The sequence below is a fragment of the Aquarana catesbeiana genome, linkage group LG02 (assembly GCF_042186555.1).
Source record: "Aquarana catesbeiana isolate 2022-GZ linkage group LG02, ASM4218655v1, whole genome shotgun sequence".
Taxonomy (NCBI): Eukaryota; Metazoa; Chordata; class Amphibia; order Anura; family Ranidae; genus Aquarana; species Aquarana catesbeiana.
The window spans coordinates 379149763-379168761 of record NC_133325.1 but is presented as its reverse complement, the minus strand read 5'-3'; the positions used below and the strand labels follow the sequence as shown (position 1 = coordinate 379168761).

At 43.4% G+C, this 18999-nt stretch overlaps 1 protein-coding gene across 1 annotated transcript in view; it reads right to left on the bottom strand.

Moving 5' to 3' along the window:
- The window catches only part of LOC141128071 (multidrug and toxin extrusion protein 2-like), a 181393-nt gene extending 174516 nt beyond the window's left edge, over positions 1-6877 (bottom strand). The window contains exons 1-2 of the mRNA XM_073615137.1: positions 6737-6877; positions 1837-1938 (exon numbers count right to left, since the gene is read on the bottom strand). Of these exons, the coding sequence (XP_073471238.1) occupies positions 1837-1938; positions 6737-6877 (243 nt within the window). The remainder of the gene's footprint in view (positions 1-1836; positions 1939-6736) is intronic.
- Between the last annotated feature and the right edge of the window lie 12122 nt (positions 6878-18999).

Sequence of the window (18999 nt, the reverse complement as noted above, 5' to 3'; positions counted from 1 at the left end):
CCACCCCATAGAACCCTGCACCCCATACTGTTCACCCTGCCCCCACACCATAGAACACTACACCCCTCACTGTTCACCCTGCCCCCACCCCATAGAACACTGCACCGCTCACTTTTCGCCCTGCCCCCACCCCATAGAACCCTGCATCCCTCACCCTGCCTCCACCCCATAAAACGCTGCACCCCTCACTATACACCTTGCCCCCACCTCATAGAACACTGTACTCCTCACTATACGCCATGCCCCCACCTCATAGAACCCTGCAACCTTCACTATGCACCCTGCCCCACCCCACCTCATAGAGCACTGCACCCCTCACTATACACCCTGTCCCCACCTCATAGAGCACTGCAGCCCTCATCGCTCTGTTCTATCAGCTGTGTCCTTACTCTCTGACTCCATCTCTTGTAGTAGGTCTGCAGTCTCTTGTAGCATGTCCGCACACTCTCTGACCATCTCCTGTATCATGTACGCACACTCTCTGACCATCTCTTGTATCATGTCCGCACACTCTCTGACCATCTCCTGTATCATTTTAATCTTGCAACTCCCTGGCCCTAACCCTCTCTTCCCCAAAAAAGTTTGTTAAGAGAAATGAACTTTCTTTTGCATTCAAGAAGTGTCTGGCGCCCAGTAACACTTAACTACTCTGCACCCACCTCACATCCACCACATATAGAAGGATGTCAGCTTTCTTTGGCCCTGGAGGTTCTCATTAGACGGAAGGAGGCCTGGAACCTTGCTACACTGTAGATATACACACACTTTTTTAATTCTGAGGTGGGGGGGGGGATCTCTGGTGAGTTCCCACACTTTTTTGTCCTAGGACTACCCTTGCTTGAAATACTATTACTTCATTAACCACTTCAGCCCCGGAAGAATTTACCCCCTTCCTGACCAGAGCACTTTTTGCGATTCGGCACTGCGTCAATTTAACTGACAATTGCGCAGTCGTGCGACGTTGTACACAAACAAAATTGACGTCCGTTTTTTCCCACAAATAGAGCTTTGTTTTGGTGGTATTTGATCGCCTCTGCGGTTTTTAGTTTTTGCACTATAAAAAAAAAGAGCGACAATTTTGAAAAATAACGCATTATTTTTTACTTTTTGCTATAATAAATATCCCCCAAAAATATATAAAAAAACGATTTTTTTCCTCAGTTTAGGCCGATATGTATTCTTCTACATATTTTGGTAAAAAGTCGCAATAAGCGTATATTGATTGGTTTGCGCAAAAGTTATAGCGTCTACAAAATAGGGGATAGATTTATAGCATTTTTATTATTATTATTTTTTTTACTAGTAATGGCGGTGATCTGCGATTTTTATCATGACTGTGACATTATGGCGGACACATCGGACAATTTTGACACATTTTTGGAATCATTGGTATTAATACAGCGATCAGTGAGATTAAAAATGCATTGATTACTGTAAAAATGTCACTGGCAGTGAAGGGGTTAACACTAGGGGGCAGTGAAGGGGTTAAATATGTTCCCTGGGAGGTGATTCTAACACCAATCTGTCACTCCTGTCAGAACAGAACAGGGAAGTGTGTGTTTACACACACTCGTCCCTGTTCTGTGTCTCCAGCTCACGATCGCTCGTGGCCGGCGGTCATCGCGACCGTCGGCCACGAGCATCGGCACCTACGTTGAGCAGCAGGCTCGTGCGCGCCTGCTATCCGGGTCTCGCAAGATCACGTACAGTAATGTGATTTTGCGCAGGGGAGCCACAGTAAAACTGCGGCGGCTGGTCTGGAAGCAGTTAAAGACCTCTTTAACAGAAAAAAGTACAGTAAGTAAAAAAGTAAAAACTAAGAGAGTAAATACTTACAGCTGAAGCAAGTGTAACAGAATCCAATTCAATTTTTCCTAAATGTCCACAGAACACGGAACTCACTATCAATAGAAGATATACCATTGCTTGAGACAAGCACTGAAAGAAAATGAAAAACTCACATTAAAGTGGATGTAAACCTGAAATTATTATTATTATTATTTTTTTTTTTTTTTTTGATGTCATAATGTAGAGTATAAGATTTACTATCATTTGAGCCCAGTCTTGCCACAAAGAGTTAATCCAGCTCTGAACAATCCTTTTTTATTGTTCAGTGAGATAAATCTTGACAAACTGAGAAAAACTTTGTCAAATCCTCCCCCTTGCTGTGAGTGACAGGTGATTTACATATCTCGTGCAATAGCCTAAGACATGCATTATTTTTTAATTCCCACCCCCACTCCTTTCTTCAGCAGCTCTGCAAGGATTGGCTGTTCCATACCTCAGCATGATTTGGCATGCTGAAGTCATGTGGTTACTTTCCTGTCTTTTCACTGGATGTTAGAGATCATAGCAGAAGTTACATAGTTACATAGTAGGTGAGGTTGAAAAAAGACACAAGTCCATCAAGTCCAACCTATGTGTGTGATTATGTGTCAGTATTACATTGTATATCCCTGTATGTTGCGGTCATTCAGGTGATTATCTAATAGTTTCTTGAAGCTATCAATGCTCCCCGCTGAGACCACCGCCTGTGGAAGGGAATTCCACATCCTTGCCGCTCTTACAGTAAAGAACCCTCTACGTAGTTTAAGGTTAAACCTCTTTTCTTCTAATTGTAATGAGTGGCCAGGAGTTTTATTAAACTTTCTTCTGTGATAAAGTTTTATCCCTATTGTGGGGTCACCAGTACAGTATTTGTAAATTGAAATCATATCCCCTCTCAAGCGTCTCTTCTCCAGAGAGAATAAGTTCAGTGCTCGCAACCTTTCCTCATAACTAAGATCCTCCAGACCCTTTATTAGCTTTGTTGCCCTTCTTTGTACTCGCTCCATTTCCAGTACATCCTTCCTGAGGACTGGTGCCCAGAACTGGACAGCATACTCCAAGTGCGGCCGGACCAGAGCCTTGTAGAGTGGGAGAATTATCGTTTTATCTCTGGAGTTGATCCCCCTTTTAATGAATGCCAATATTCTGTTTGCTTTGTTAGCAGCAGCTTGCCATTGCATGCCATTGCTGAGCCTATCATCTACTAGGACCACCAGGTCCTTTTCCATCCTAGATTCCCCCAGAGGTTCTCCCCCCAGTGTATAGATTGCATTCATATTTTTGCCACCCAAATGCATTATTTTACATTTTTCTACATTGAACCTCATTTGCCATTGTAGTCGCCCACCCCATTAATTTGTTCAGGTCTTTTTGCAAGGTTTCCACATCCTGCAGAGAAGTTATTGCCCTGCTTAGCTTAGTATCGTCTGCAAATACAGAGATTGAACTGTTTATCCCATCCTCCAGGTCGTTTATGAACAAATTAAATAGGATTAGTCCCAGCACAGAACCCTGGGGAACCCCACTACCCACCCCTGACCATTCTGAGTACTCCCCATTTATCACCACCCTCTGAACTCGCCCTTGTAGCCAGTTTTCAATCCATGTACTCACCCTATGGTCCATGCCAACAGACCTTATTTTGTACAGTAAACGTTTATGGGGAACTGTGTCAAACGCTTTTGCAAAATCCAGATACACCACGTCTACGGGCCTTCCTTTATCTAGATGGCAACTCACCTCCTCATAGAAGGTTAATAGATTGGTTTGGCAATTCTTCTTGGTTCTTCATGAATCCATGCTGATTACTGCTAATGATACTGTTCTTATTACTAAAATCTTGTATATAGTCCCTTATCATCCCCTCCAAGAGTTTACATACTATTGATGTTAGGCTAACTGGTCTGTAATTCCCAGGGATGTATTTTGGGCCCTTTTTAAATATTGGTGCTACATTGGCTTTTCTCCAATCATCTGGTACCATTCCAGTCAGTAGACTGTCTGTAAAAATTAGGAACAACGGTCTGGCAATCACCTGACTGAGTTCCCTAAGTACCCTCGGATGCAAGCCATCTGGTCCCGGTGATTTATTAATGTTAAGTTTCTCGAGTCTAATTTTAATTCTGTCCTCTGTTAACCATGGAGGTGCTTCCTGTGTTGTGTCATGAGGATAAACACTGCAGTTTTGGTTACTGAAGCCCCCCGATTCACTCGTGAAGACTGAGGAGAAGAATAAATTCAATACCTTCGCCATCTCCCCATCCTTTGTAACCAGATGTCCTTCCTCATTCTTTATGGGGCCAATATGGTCTGTCCTCCCTTTTTTACTGTTTACATACTTAATTCTTAAATTCTAAATTTCTTGGGATTTTTTTTGCTCTCCTCCACTATGTGTCTTTCATGTTCTATCTTAGCTGTCCTAATTGCACCCTTACATTTCTTGTTGCATTCTTTATAAAGTCTGAATGCTGAGGATGATCCCTCAACCATGTATTTTTTGAAGGCCTTCTCCTTTGCTTTTATATGCATTTTTACATTGGAGTTAAGCCATCCAGGATTTTTGTTCGCTCTTTTAAATTTATTACCCAATGGGATACATTGGCTAATGCCCTTATTTAATATGCTCTTAAAGCAAACCCATCTCTCCTCTGTATTCTTTGTTCCTAATATTTTATCCCAATTTATGCCTTTTAGCAGTTTTAGAGAAGTTGGCTCTTTTGAAATTCAGTGTCTTTGTATTCCCTTTATGTTTCCTATTTGTGTGATTTATACTGAAACAAATTGACCTGTGATCGCTGTTACCTAAATTGCCTCGTATTTCCACATCCATGATCAGGTCTGTATTGTTGGTAATCAGTAGATCCAGTAATGTTTTATTTCTAGTTGGTGCGTCTACCATCTGACCCATAAAATTGTCCTGCAAGACATTAAGGAACTGGCGAGCCTTAAATGAATGCGCGGTTCCCTCCGCCCAGTCCATGTCTGGATAATGAAAATCCCCCATTATGATAACACTTCCCATCCTTGCTGCTAATCCAATTTATGATAGGAGATCCGTCTCCACTTCCTCCCTCAGGTTAGGGGGCCTATAGCATACTCCCAGTATTATTTTCCCCTTAGCCTCATCCCTTTGGAGCTCTACCCATAAGGATTCCACCTCCTCTCTAGCTCCCTCAGTGATGTAATCTCTCACATTCACTTGTACATCATTCTTGATATATAGGCATACCCCTCCCCCTTTTTTACCCTCTCTATCCTTGCGGTATAGGGTATACCCTTGAATGTTTGCCAGCCAATCATGAGAGCTGTTGAACCAGGTCTCTGAAATTCCCACAAAATCCAAATCCTCCTCGTACAACAGTATCTCTAGTTCACCCATCTTGTCCGCCATGCTCCTGGCATTGGTGAACATGCCACATAGTTTAGACCGGTCGCATATTGTCCTCGTATTGGGTGTTTCGAGATTGAAGTTCAGTGTAAGAAATACACAGGAGAAAATGCATATTAACAAGGGGAGTGTAGAGGTGGGCGGGGAGTCTACTGACATCATGACTCCACCCACCGAGCTCCAGACAACAGACCCACCCACAGAATCTGCAGTTTGCTGAATAGGGCACATTTACAGGTAAAGTTAGTGGGGGCGTGGTACTTGTGGTTGAGCTATGGTTTTACCACCCCCAATCTCTATGCCCTTTAGCTGCTAAGGCAGCAGCCAAAGGTGTACACATGCTGCAGCAGGAATTAACCCCCCTGTTGCTTTTGGTGGGTGCTACCACCTGCCAATTGTGACCCATTCAAGTAAATGGGGCCACTCTGCAAGCGCCCTGCAACTGCGCGCTTCTGCGGGGTCCAAGGGGTTAAAGCAGGTGGGGAGAAAGCAACACAATGCTACCTTCTTTAACCCCTTGTTCGCTGTACTGCACAAGGTAGCAGGGCACTTGCAGAGTGGTCACATTCACTTAAATGGGTCATGCTTGGCAGGTGCTATACCCACCAACCATGACAGGTCCTATATCTCCTGCTGTGGCTGCAACATGTGTCTGGCCACTGCAGTATAGGGGGTGCAGTTGGGGTGAGGGTGATAAAAACACATCTTAACTATGGGGTTTTACGATTCCCCAGACTGCAAATGTAAATTAACCCTTACTGTTTTGAGCGCCCTGTAAGGCTGCTTTCACAGTGATGTGCTGTGGTTTACCTGCACCCTGGGTGAAACGCAGTGCATCTACAACTTTCCTTGGTTATCTGCGCTTTGCCATAGACTCCTATTATATCCTACAGGTGTGCACTTTCTGAAAGTGCACCAAAACTCCTGCATTGAGGAGTATTGTTGCACTTTTAGAAAGTGCACCAAACCAGCAGGATATAATAGAAATCTATGGCTAAGCACAGCAAACCCGCTGGAAAGCTGCAGGTGCACTGCACTGCACCCGTGGTGTGGGTAAACCGCAGCACATCAGTGTGAAAGCAGCCCTATATTATTACTGTATGATCAATGTATTGCTTCACACTGACCTGACAATCTCTTCTTTTCTGCTGCTGGCACCACTCTGGAGACTGCTACCTTTGATAGGAGGTGGAGTGCAGTTGGTATCGCTTTGCATGGGACAGGAGCCAGCACTATAGAGAAGGCATCGGCTTATGGGGTTCTTGCTCCCTACTACAGATCCAACTTTACAAGTAGTCCCACTACAGATCTAACTTTACAAGTAGTCCCTCTGCACTGCACTCTGTTGATGTCATAGGATGGTGGGTCAGCAAGCCCAGACCGCGAACTACCAGTCACCTGTCCACAATCTACTGGTAGATTGAGATCTATAGGTTGCCGACCCCCCATTTAGAAGACTGTGCTCTTCAAAATCTAAATACCACAAGTAGTAAAAATACATCATTTGAGGTCATGTCTTACCACAGGTATGGCCAACCCAAGCTGTGTCTTAGCTTCATTACAGAATCCATAAGGTACCAGTTTACGAAACAGACTCTTAATTCCATGAGGTTTGTCTGATAGAGGAGAGGTCTCCTTGGCTTCTTCCTTGTGTATTCTCATTGCTCTTTGAGACTCTCACTAGTAGTTGTAAAATTCTGTAGGACTCCTATACAAGAGAATGTAGTGAAAGGTTCATTGTGCATGACATCACAGGGCATTTGATAGTGCTTAGAAGAGGTGAATTGTTAGAGAATTCATCACTGCTTGTTTCACAGACTCAGTGGGAGGAGAACATACCATAACCTGATCATCAAGGCATGCTTATCAGTGATCTCTCTATAGAATAAAACAGGGAAAGCAATTGATGGGGAACTACATTTTTTTGTAGACATGTCTTTATCATTAAAAAATTACAATTCAATTTTATATTTAGATAAACCATAAAGTGATTGTCCTGACAACTAAACACATGCAAATGAAAAAGTATCACAGACACAGTGCTCAATTGTTTTGTATTTAGTTAAAGATATTCTTTTTTTTGGAAGCTTCTTTTTATTGGTTTTTGTATACAAATACAAAACAAAATACAACAAACAGACAATCATCACTACAATGCCACAGCACCAGAACTCCGCACGGCTCCATTTTAATACATACAAGGATATGGTTTTGCTTCATAGTAGATACATAGGTAATACAAAGTCTCCTAACCAGAATACAATGACTCCACCGAAAGGTAATTCTTTATTTATTTCTGAAACTGTAGCAGGTATTTTACAAATATATACAGTACATATTGAGTATACATATAGAGTATATATAACTATTTGCCTTGTGTCTTAAAAAAGCATATAAAATTTATATGACAAGGAAATGCAACTTTTTTAACTGAAATCATGCATAGGGGTTGGTTTACTAAAGGCAAATCCACTGTGCACAGCAAGTGCTCTTGAAAGTGCACTTGGAAGTGCAGTCACTGTAGATCTGAGGGGAAGATCTAAAATGAGGGGAATAAAATGAGGGGAAGCTCTGCTGATTTTATCATCTAATCATGTACAAGCAAAAAATGCTGTTTTTTATTTTCCTTGCATGTCCCCCTCAGACCTACAACGACTGCACTTCCAAGTGCACTTGCAGTGCAAAGTGGATTTGCCTTTAGTAAATAAACCCCATAGTATTGTAATGATTTTGCACAGAAAACTGGATCTCCTGTCAGAACTCTGACTGAACAGCCAATCAGCGTCTGTTTTTTTAACAGCAGCAGCAGCAGCAAGGGGGATTGGCAGATCAACCAAAATTGTTTACTTTATGTCCATTTTTTTAATCAACTGAAAATAATTAATTCTCAATTTTTCAACTTGCTTATTAATATATTTGTTAATCATTGCCTAAACACATGACAGTAATAGTAGTGGAATTTACTTTAAAAAAATGTTAAAATAATGCTTAATGACATGATGATCGTAGTAGTGGGACTTGTTTTATCTGTTTACTGAAAGTTACCTAAGGCAATTCACTTTGTGAAGTGAAATGTTCTTCATTCTTGCCAATTAAATGAATTCACGCCCAAGTACTTGATGCCTGTAAATGTACCTAAACATGTTACGCGCCTTTACAAGTGTAAAAAAATGCTGCTGCCAGGAGGAAAGGTTTCTAGAAGAGTAGGCAAAATGTACTGTGTGCATGAGGGCTTAATCAATCTGGATCCATCTGCCGCCACTTTTATTGTCTTTTTCAACAGCAAAGTCCTAAAATGGAAACTACAAAAATAAAACAATCCTTTACTGGGTTGCTAGCGGAATGCCTTTTAACTCCTTTTTTCACCACCCGTCAGAATGTCGTCTCTCAACATTTTGTTTCCTATAGATATCCTCTGGCAAAGGTGCACCAGGTCTCAGAAGAAACAGGAAAGCCTTTAGACTCAAAGCCACAAGTGTCAACTATTCTTAAGTTTTTATCATAATTTTTAGGCTCCATTATTTTGGGGTGGATTGTAAAGATCATAAAATATGGAAAGTAACTAAGTATAGTAGATGAAACCACCTTTAACATCAGCTCCAAATACCAAAAATGTATGTGATGCTCAAACAAGTTTTATAGGAACCGGGAACATGGCAGAAGATCGTGTATTAAGTCTGCTGCACCTGCAGAACCCTGAATACCAGGAATGAAAAGTGATTGATAGTGTAAAGGTGCGCTGATTCTATGTAAAGGGTGGGAAAACCCACAGTGATATAAAATATAATGCACAATAATGTTGCCCAATGTGAACACAATAGGTAAATTGGAAACAAGTGTGTGGTCTAGATTGACCTACACATGTGGATAAGCAAAATTTCTTAAAACTGTATGTTTATAATCAAAAAATATAACAATGCAATTCAAACACAACGTGATCTAAAAAGGGAAAAAGAAAAAACGGGCAAGAGATTAGTTCCAATCCCAGCTGATGTCTCCTTAGGGGAAACACATTGGAAGCAGCCAGTTGTAACGACGGAGAACACGGTCTGCACTGCAGGCGGCCGTGCCACAATTTTTTACTGTAACATTTTTTTTAAGTGCCTTTTAAAACTAAATTGATTTTTTATCAAAAGATAATGCAAGATAATTAGTCTTCCTCCAATTTTTTTATCATCCATCATGAGCTGTTAACTGGGGATCCACTTGAGCCTTTCGAGGAAGGTATAGAGGAATCCATTTTATCAGAGGCAGATGAGCATCTATGCTTACTCATCCATCTGGGTCTGCTGGGAGCTGTTGTCTTTTGCCCCGTACACATAGTCGGATTTTCCGACGGAAAATGTGTGATAGGACCTTGTTGTCGGAAATTCCGACCGTGTGTAGGCTCCATCACACATTTTCCATCGGATTTTCCGACACACAAAGTTTGAGAGCAGGATATAAAATTTTCTGACAACAAAATCCGTTGTCGGAAATTCCGATCGTGTGTACACAAATCCGACGCACAAAGTGCCACGCTTGCTCAGAATAAATAAAGAGATGAAAGCTATTGGCCATTGCCCCGTTTATAGTCCCGATGTACGTGTTTTACGTCACCGCGTTCTGAACGATGGGATTATCCGACAACTTTGTGTGACCGTGTGTATGCAAGACAAGTTTGATCCAACATCTGTCGGAAGAAATCCTAGGATTTTGTTGTCGGAATGTCCGAACAAAGTCCAACCGTGTGTACGGGGCATTAGAGTTGCCACCTCATTCCTTTAAACCCGAACACATATTAATTACACAGGTTCTGTGGCTGATAAAGGTGGTAATTAAACTCACTTGGTGCCTTATCTGCATTTAATTAGCCTCAGAACCTGTGTAATTCATATGTGTTCGGGTTTAAAGGGATGAGGTGGCAACCCTATGTTGTCTACTGTGAATCTCTGAGATTTGGCAGACAGAGGAATGCATCCCTAAGCTGTGGATCAGCACACACGCTTGTGGCCTATGTGGGTCTGGTAAGCAGCCAATTTTATTACTTTTAAACACAGTGGAGTTTTCATACTAAGGAGTCCACACAGCTTAAGCCTGGAATCTGTTTGATTTGGGACTCACAAGATAATTGGATGTGTTTTCAATTCAGCCCATTCACTCTGCTGAATTTGATTTGCTTTCACATAGACTATTTGGAACCTGAGAGAAAATGCTGATAGATATTTATTCTCTTGTCAGTTTTTTTTCCTTTTTAGATCATATACACATTGTGTTTGAATTGCATTGTTATATTTTTTGATTATGCACATACAGTTTTATGTTGGTTATCCACATGTGTTACAGGTCAATCTAGACCACATACTTGTTTCTAATTTACCCATTATTGTGCATTATATTTTATAACAATGTATGAGCACATGCCATATTTCTGTCATGCACAAAATGTCCACTTATCTTTATCTTTTACTGCCACCATTTTTTTCAATCCACTTCTCAGGCATGGCATCCTCACATTGAGAGCACCACAAGGTTCCCTCAGCACATGTGATAATGTGTAATAAATGGAGGGTGAGCAGTACTTGTCCCAAAGTGTCTCCTGTCTCTTTTTTTTATTTATTTTTTTAAAGGGATTTTGTAAAATGATAGGGGTACAATGTACCCGTTACCAATTCATATAGGGGGGGAGGCCAGGATCTGGGGGTCCCCTTGTTAAAGGGGGCTTCCAGATTCCGATAAGCCCCCCCCGCCCGCAGACCCCCACAACCACCGGGCAAGGGATGTGGGGATGAGACCCTTGTCCCCATCAACATGGGGACAAGGTGCTTTGGGGGTGACTACAAAGCATCCCCCCATGTTGAGGGCATGTGGCCTGGTATGGTTCAGGAGGGGGGGCGCCCTCTCGTCCCCCCCCCTCTTTTCCTGGTTGCGTGCTCGGATAAGGTTCCGGTATGGATTTTGGAGGGACCTTTACGCCATTTTTTAATTTGGTGCAGGGTTCCCCTTAATATCCAGGTCTGGTATGGATTTTGGGGGGGGCCCCACGCATTTTTAAAAAACATTTTTTAAACTATTGGTTCGAGGTTCCCCTTAATATTCATACCAGACCCAAAGGGCCTGGTAATGGACTGGGGGGGACCCATGCCATTTTTTCAATGAGTTTTATCTATATTGCTGAGACCCCACAATTCATTACAGCCGCGATCAGTTTTAAATGACTTTTTTTCCTTTAGAAATTTCATTTTGCTGCGGTACTGTTCTAAACACGGGAAAACTGCGCCACTTTACAGGCATACTATAAACACCCCCCCAGGCACGATATTTAAAGGAATATTTCATTTTTATTGTTTCACTTTAAGCATTATTAAAATCACTGCTCCCGAAAAAATGGACGTTTTAAAAACTTTTTTTGCATTAATACATGTCCCCTGTGGCAGTACCCGGGTCCCCATACACTTTTTATGACAATAACTTGCATATAAGCCTTTTAAATGAGCACTTTTGTTTTTTTATGTCCCATAGACTTTAACGGTGTTCGTCCGAATTTTTTGCCTGTTCGCAAGTTCTGGTGCGAACCAACTGGGGTTCTGGTGCGAACCAACTGGCTCATCCTTACTGAAGACCCATACTCTTCCCAATATTTTGGTTTAAGTTTGCAAGTAGGTTTAGTAATTATACTGTATTTAGTGGAAATTCTTCCTTTCAATGCTTTCACATCCATGCAGGTCAAAATCAGAGGTTGATTCTCACCTGTTTAAGCTTAGACTTAAACAGAAAAGGTTTCCATTGAGAGTAATTAAGTTCATTTTGAAAGTAACTACAAATTTCCTTGTCCAAGTCCCCTATATGGTTTAGACCTTTGTTTTCCACCCCTTCAAAAAGTTGTGGATCGAGTCATGCTTGAAATTCAGGATTGCCTAAGATACTAATAGATGCTGGGGGGTGTGTGAACTTAGAGCTGTTTTGTCCCTTTGTCTGTCCCAAATCACAAGGGAGTACAGGGCTGCCGACAAAAATTTTGGGGCCCTATACAGCCCTCTTGGCAGGGCCCCCTCGCCTTCCACTGGGGGAAACTTGTGCAAATAGTGCAGAGCATGGGGGTCAGAAGTTTGTACAGTCCAGCACATAGCACACCCTATTTCAACATAATATTATCACCACTCCTCTTATCCATAGCACAGCAGTACCACCTATGCATGCATGCACATACACACATACACCATAGTTGCCAACATTGCAAAAAAAATTTGTGGGACACTTTTTGGCTGTAGGCGGAGCCGTATAATAATTAGGGGGCGGGGCATGCATTTGTAGGTGTGGCATGGCAATAAAAAGGAAAAGGCTTTGCGCACCGCAGCGAAAAATGGGCGTGGTTTACGTGAAATAGTGGGCTTGGCTTAAATGGGCGTGGCTCAAAGGGGGTGTGGTTAGAGTCTGAGATGAATGAGGGTTGGAGAGGGAAAGAGGGAGAGAGGAATGAAGGGACAGCAGCCCCAGATCCTACACAACAATAGAAATATGTGTATTCTAGAAAGTTTAACAATCAGCAGATAAAGATACTCCAAACACCTGGTGTTAGCGCTTCAATCATCCCGGCACCATGATTGTTATGGTGTCAGGATGATTGAAGCGCATTATTACTATTATACATTGTAATAAAGAATGAAATCATTCAACTTCAACCAGAATCAGTGGGACCCCTCAGCGTGTCACCTGCCACCAGATGCCATCAGGTGCCCCCAGCAGAGTCCGTCCTTAAATCAGGTGCCCCCAGCAGAGTCCGTCCTTAAATCGGGTGCCCACAGCAGAGTCCGTCCTTACATCAGGTGCCCCCAGAAGCAGAGGCCCTCCTTACAGATCTGTGTCCCTGGCAGCGGAGCCCCTCCTTTACATCTGGTGTCCCCAGCAGCGGAGCCCCTCCTTACATCTGGTGTCCCCAGCAGCGGAGCCCTCCTTTACATCTGGAGAAGCCCCCTTTACAGTGGAGAAGCCCCCCTTACATCTGGTGTCCCCAGCAGCGGAGCCCTCCTATACATCTGGTGTCCCTAGCAGTGGAGCCCTCCTTTACATCTGGTGTCCCCCCAGTGGAGCAGCCCCCCTTACATCAGGTGTGTCCCCCCCAGTGGAGCAGCCCCCCCTTACCTCAGGTGTCCGCCAGTGGAGCAGCCACCCTCCCCCAGAAGTGGAGACTCTCATGTGTCTGAGAAGCCCCCCCTTAGATCAGGTGTGTCCCCCAGTGGAGCAACCCCCCCCTTAGCCACCCCTTAGATCAGGTGTGTCCCCCAGTGGAGCAGCCCCCTTACATGTGTGTCCCCCAGTGGAGCAGCCCCCCTTCCCCAGCAGCGGAGACTCTCTAACAGGCAACCGACCGGGTGGCTGCCAATAGAAATTGAGCCAGCCGGGAGGCTGCCCATCCCTCCGCCCCGCAGCCTTTCCCACAACATGTCAGACTGTCAGACCAGCAGCGGGGCGGGGAGCGCCGCAGCTTATTTTCTATTGGCAGCCACCCGGCTTTCTGGTCTTCTGCAAAATGGCGGCCGGCGAAAAAACGGTAAAACAAGGATTTTCCGGGACAGTTCCTAGGAATCGCGAAAACCGGGAAAAGGGTCTGAATCCCAGGAATCTCCCGGGAAATTGGTGACAGCTGGCAACTGATACACTGTGTATACATATATACACAGTGTACACATGCATACTGTACATATACACTGCACACACTACTGTACATGCACACTATACACACTGTATACACACACAAACTGTGCACACAATCACATTTCTTTACATGTTTCACATTTCGGAAGATCAATGTATGGTGGATTGCTTTTCAGAGGGCATTTGACAGGTAGCTGGAAGGCTTTATGTCACCTCCTCACTGCCCGTTTAACTGTGTAAAGCCAAAACCACTGCTTTGCAATTGCACACGGTTGCAGGGCAGTTGCTGCATGGCCCTATTCACTTACGTAGGTCACATTCATATACTTGCCGAGCACAACAGGGAGTATAATTTTTTTCTGTAGTGGCATGTTTACATCCCTGTCTGGTAGTAAAACCTACCTTAACTGCCCTCCCACTGCGTAAACTAGGCCTTACACCTCTGATGCCATTGCTGGCTGTTCCGCCAGCTGCTTTTGACAATGAGAAAGTGTGAGGGGTAGGGATGTTCGAGGCAAACGTAAGTTCGACTCACACATCAGGTGTTCACCTGTTCGCCGAATAGCGAACAATTTGGGGTGTTACTATAGACACCCCCCAGGTACAAAATTTAAAGAAATATTACACTTTTATTGTTTCACTTTAAGCATTATTAAAATCACTGCTCCAGAAAAAACTGCCGTTTTTGAAACATTTTTTTTGCATTGATACATGTTCCCTGGGGCAGGACACGGGTCCCCAAACACTTTTTAAGACAATACCATGCATATAAGCCTTTAAAATTAGCACTTTTGATTTTTCATGTTTGTGTCCCATAGACTTTAACGGTGTTCGCGTGTTCGAATAAATCTTTTGCATGTTCTGGTGCTAACCGAACTGGGGGGTGTTGGGCCCATCCCTAGTGAGGGGCGACCAATCCATTCTTTGGCACCTCACTGACAGGAAGGACTGCAGCATCACTGCTGTCAGAACAAGCGGGGAATTGATATTTGCTGTTTTCCTTGTAATAGCAGCCTACACTGGGCATTCAGTCTCAGCGAGTTACCCCTGGGAAGTCAGAGCAGACTGCCCTTTTTCCTGGCCCGCTTTGTCATGTCACGTATAACACGACCAGAGAGGGTGAAGGAGAACATGCCTACTTTCCTAGTAGGCAACCCATGTCTCAACTGGGTACACCAAGGGGAGACAACTCAGCCCTAGACCTCCCCTCTCCTCTTCAAAATCCCCTATGAGCCCCTTATCTTCCTCTCTCCCTTAGAGCCCTTCAGCCCCCTTTCCTCCCTCAGTCAGCCCAGATTCCTCTAGCTCCATGCACCCCACGCACACTGTACCACAACCATTGGCAATATTTAAGCACATGCCACAAATACTACATAGTGAGAGGCCTATATTATCATAAGGGTTTAAATAGGTATAAGTACCATCATCCCAAAGTATCAAGATCAAGGAAGAAAAGAGGGCAGAGCAGTAGCCGCAGTTGCTGCTACTGTCAGCTAGTGTCTCCACCCCCACCACAGGAAGGGGGACTATTACGGTACTCAGTATCGATATACAATGGTAAGTATAAGACAGAAAGGTATAAAATATTTTGTAAAAATTTACTTTTAATAGAAAAAATGTTTATAAAAATATACAATTTCACATACAATTGCGATTATACACAACAGCGCTACAGATAACCATAAAAAAGGAGGTACCACATAGTCTAAGCCAGTGGATTCCGCACAGTTTTAAATGGCGAGTGTGTGTCAACTTTTATTCTCGACCAGTTTCGCGGTTAACACCGCTTCTTCAGGAGAACCATATCTACAGCGTGACATAAAATAGTAGTTTTAATTTTAACATAGATATATGTGTATATCAAGTTGTTGCAGCACAGTACTTAACAAAATATCAAAACATTTCATACAGAGCATATGGAAATAAGGACAAGCTCACCCGTTCAAGAGATTCCTGTGGGCATACAGGACCCCATATAATTCCCCCCGTGGCGGACACAGGGGATGGCAGACAGCCTCTGATGGATAAATGTTGGATTAGATGATTATAAATATCACCATATTGTGACATCAAGGGGGAGTGTGCCCAAGACATGCAAATAAAATAACCCAAGATAGTGGTGTGTGGAGGAGAGTGGAGTTCCGTGGGAAGAGGGTAGGATGGGGAGACAGGAAGGGGGGGGGGGGTTTGCTATAATCTCTACAACCCTCAGTACTTGCATGGATAGTGGTCCTTGGGTTTTTTCTTTTTCCCCCCCTTGTTTCCTTACGCCCCTCTCTTCCTACCCCGTTTTCCCTGTCCCCTTCCCCCTCTCTCTCTATCTTCCCTATCCTTTCCCAGTCCCGCCCACCTCCTGTTTTTTCCCCCTCCCCCCTCTTATTCCTTTCCTTTTCCCTCTTTCCCCCCCCCTTCTTTCCTCCCCTTTTTTCCTCCCCTCTTCCCCTGCCCTCTTTCCCCCCTCCTCCCCTTCCTCCCCCTTGTTCTTCCTTCACCCCTCTTTCCTTCCCTACCAGCCCGCTCCCCTCTTTCCCTGTCCTCCTTCTCTCCCTTCCCTGGTACCCCTCTACCCCTCCCTCCTCTTCCCTGTTACCCCTCCACTTCTCCTTCCCTTGCTGCCCTTCCTCCCCTCCCTTCTTCTCTTTCCTGTCTCCACTCCTGTCCTCTTGCCCACTATATGTTCCCTCCACTCCTTCCTTCCCCCTTTCCCCCTTGTCCCCCCCATTTCTCCCCCTCCCAATTCTCCCTTTTCCCCCTTCCTGTCTCCCCATCCTACCCTCTTCCCACGGAACTCCACTCTCCTCCACACACCACTATCTTGGGTTATTTTATTTGCATGTCTTGGGCACACTCCCCCTTGATGTCACAATATGGTGATATTTATAATCATCTAATCCAACATTTATCCATCAGAGGCTGTCTGCCATCCCCTGTGTCCGCCGCGGGGGGAATTATATGGGGTCCTGTATGCCCACAGGAATCTCTTGAACGGGTGAGCTTGTCCTTATTTCCATATGCTCTGTATGAAATGTTTTGATATTTTGTTAAGTACTGTGCTGCAACAACTTGATATACACATATATCTATGTTAAAATTAAAAACTACTATTTTATGTCACGCTGTAGATATGGTTCTCCTGAAGAAGCGGTGTTAACCGCGAAACCGGTCGAGAATAAAAGTTGACACACACTCGCCATTTAAAACTGTGCTGTTGTGTATAATCGCAATTGTATGTGAAATTGTATATTTTTATAAACATTTTTTCTATTAAAAGTAAATTTTTACAAAATATTTTATACCTTTCTGTCTTATACTTACCATTGTATATCGATACTGAGTACCGTAATAGTCCCCCTTCTTTTCCTGGGGTGGGGGTGGAGACACTAGCTGACAGTAGCAGCAACTGCGGCTACTGCTCTGCCCTCTTTTCTTCCTTAATCACATGCCACAAATATTACATACATTTTGGCATGGCAAGCTGTACATGCCAAATTAGCCAAACCCCCTTCTCCACCAAAGGTGAGGCTGCAGTTTACCATTTTTGCCTTGGACAGTGGATGACCTTGCCCCAGGACTGGTGACTAGTCACTTCACCAGGTGCTGATTTTGTCCCCTATGTAATAAAAAGTTTAGTGAAAAAAATAAATAAAGGTACACCCAAAAACTTACAATTGCCCCACCAAAAGATTTTGAACACCCCCCACCCTCACATACACGCATTTACAAATGTAAACAGACACGTCAGGGGCACCTACACACAAAAATATTGTTACACATGTCACCTGTGGAAAATTTAGGATGCCAGAGTTCACTGCTGTTTCACAGGCACATGCAATTTTAACGTTTGACAGATCATGTATCTATTTACTTGGCACAATCTCTTATTTGGGATTTTACTAAAAATTGTATAATATATTGAGTATTTGTGTCCTAAAATTACCTTTTGGTGTATATTTTGCACTTTGAAATTTTGTGCCTGATAAATCATTGCGCTCATATCGTGTGATATAAAAAAAATTTGACTCCTACCATTATATTCTCCAGGGTGTCTACTTTCAGAAAATATATAAGGTTTTGAAGTTTTAAGTAATCTCCAGGCCTAAAATTATTTTTTATACAAATGTGCAAAATTGTCATAATCTGCAGCACCTCGGATTACTCTACCTGTGCTTGAAATAAAGACAAGAGTCCCCTCGCCTCCACCCCCCCACCCCACAGAACTGATGAAGCCCAGGGAACTTTACTTGCAGGGAGCTGCCGCCTGTGGGAAAGACTCAACATGAGCCCATTAGAAAATAAATGGTCCCCTCTGTGCCCTTGGTCCCCCTGTTGAACTACTTGGCCCAGGACCTGGTACAGGTCTTTATTAGCACCCTAAGGGGGTAGGATAATGTTATGGAGGGTTGTAACTTGTTAGGGATCCACATTAGTGTGTCTATGGACAGTGGGGCACAGGATAGGGACTCCATGTAGACCCACTGGGGATGTGGGCATTTAGACTCCATTCACACATATGCAGGTGCGATGGTGAGTGTGCGTTTTTGCGCATTTCGATGCATCATGCATAGGGCAGCCTATTCATTTCAATGAATTGCCTTACTTGCAAAAATTGCACAAAAGAAGTGCAAGTACCTTTTCTAAACCTCACTGCACCAAATCGCATGGTACTCTGTTACCATGATTTTTGGCCTGAATTTTGAATGCAAAAATGTTAGCAAGGTGCATTGAGGTGCCATTAAGAATTTTTGCATGTGTTTCTGCATTGTACAAATGTGAACCTAGGCTTAGAAGTAATCTGGACCAGGTATGCTATTTGTGTCGCTTGCTGGTAGGCAAGCAAGTTTGGGGCTCCAAAGCCTCCCAGTGTGTTGGGGGAGCACAATGTGTTTATTGCATATGGGGTGACAAAAGACCTCAAATTAATAGAGTATTTTATACTGGACCTTGAGTAAATATCTTCTAAGGATTGATATAGGGTGAGTCCTAAATAGGTATCAGAGTCCAGGTAGTATATTCATTTCAACTGAGAATATTCTTCCAAATCATGAGAGGGAAAATACTGACCATCGCTCCAGATCAGTTGGAATTTGTGTAAAAAGAGGGGGATAGTTTTGATGAAATCTGATGTGTGTGTATATAAGGAATTAACTGTA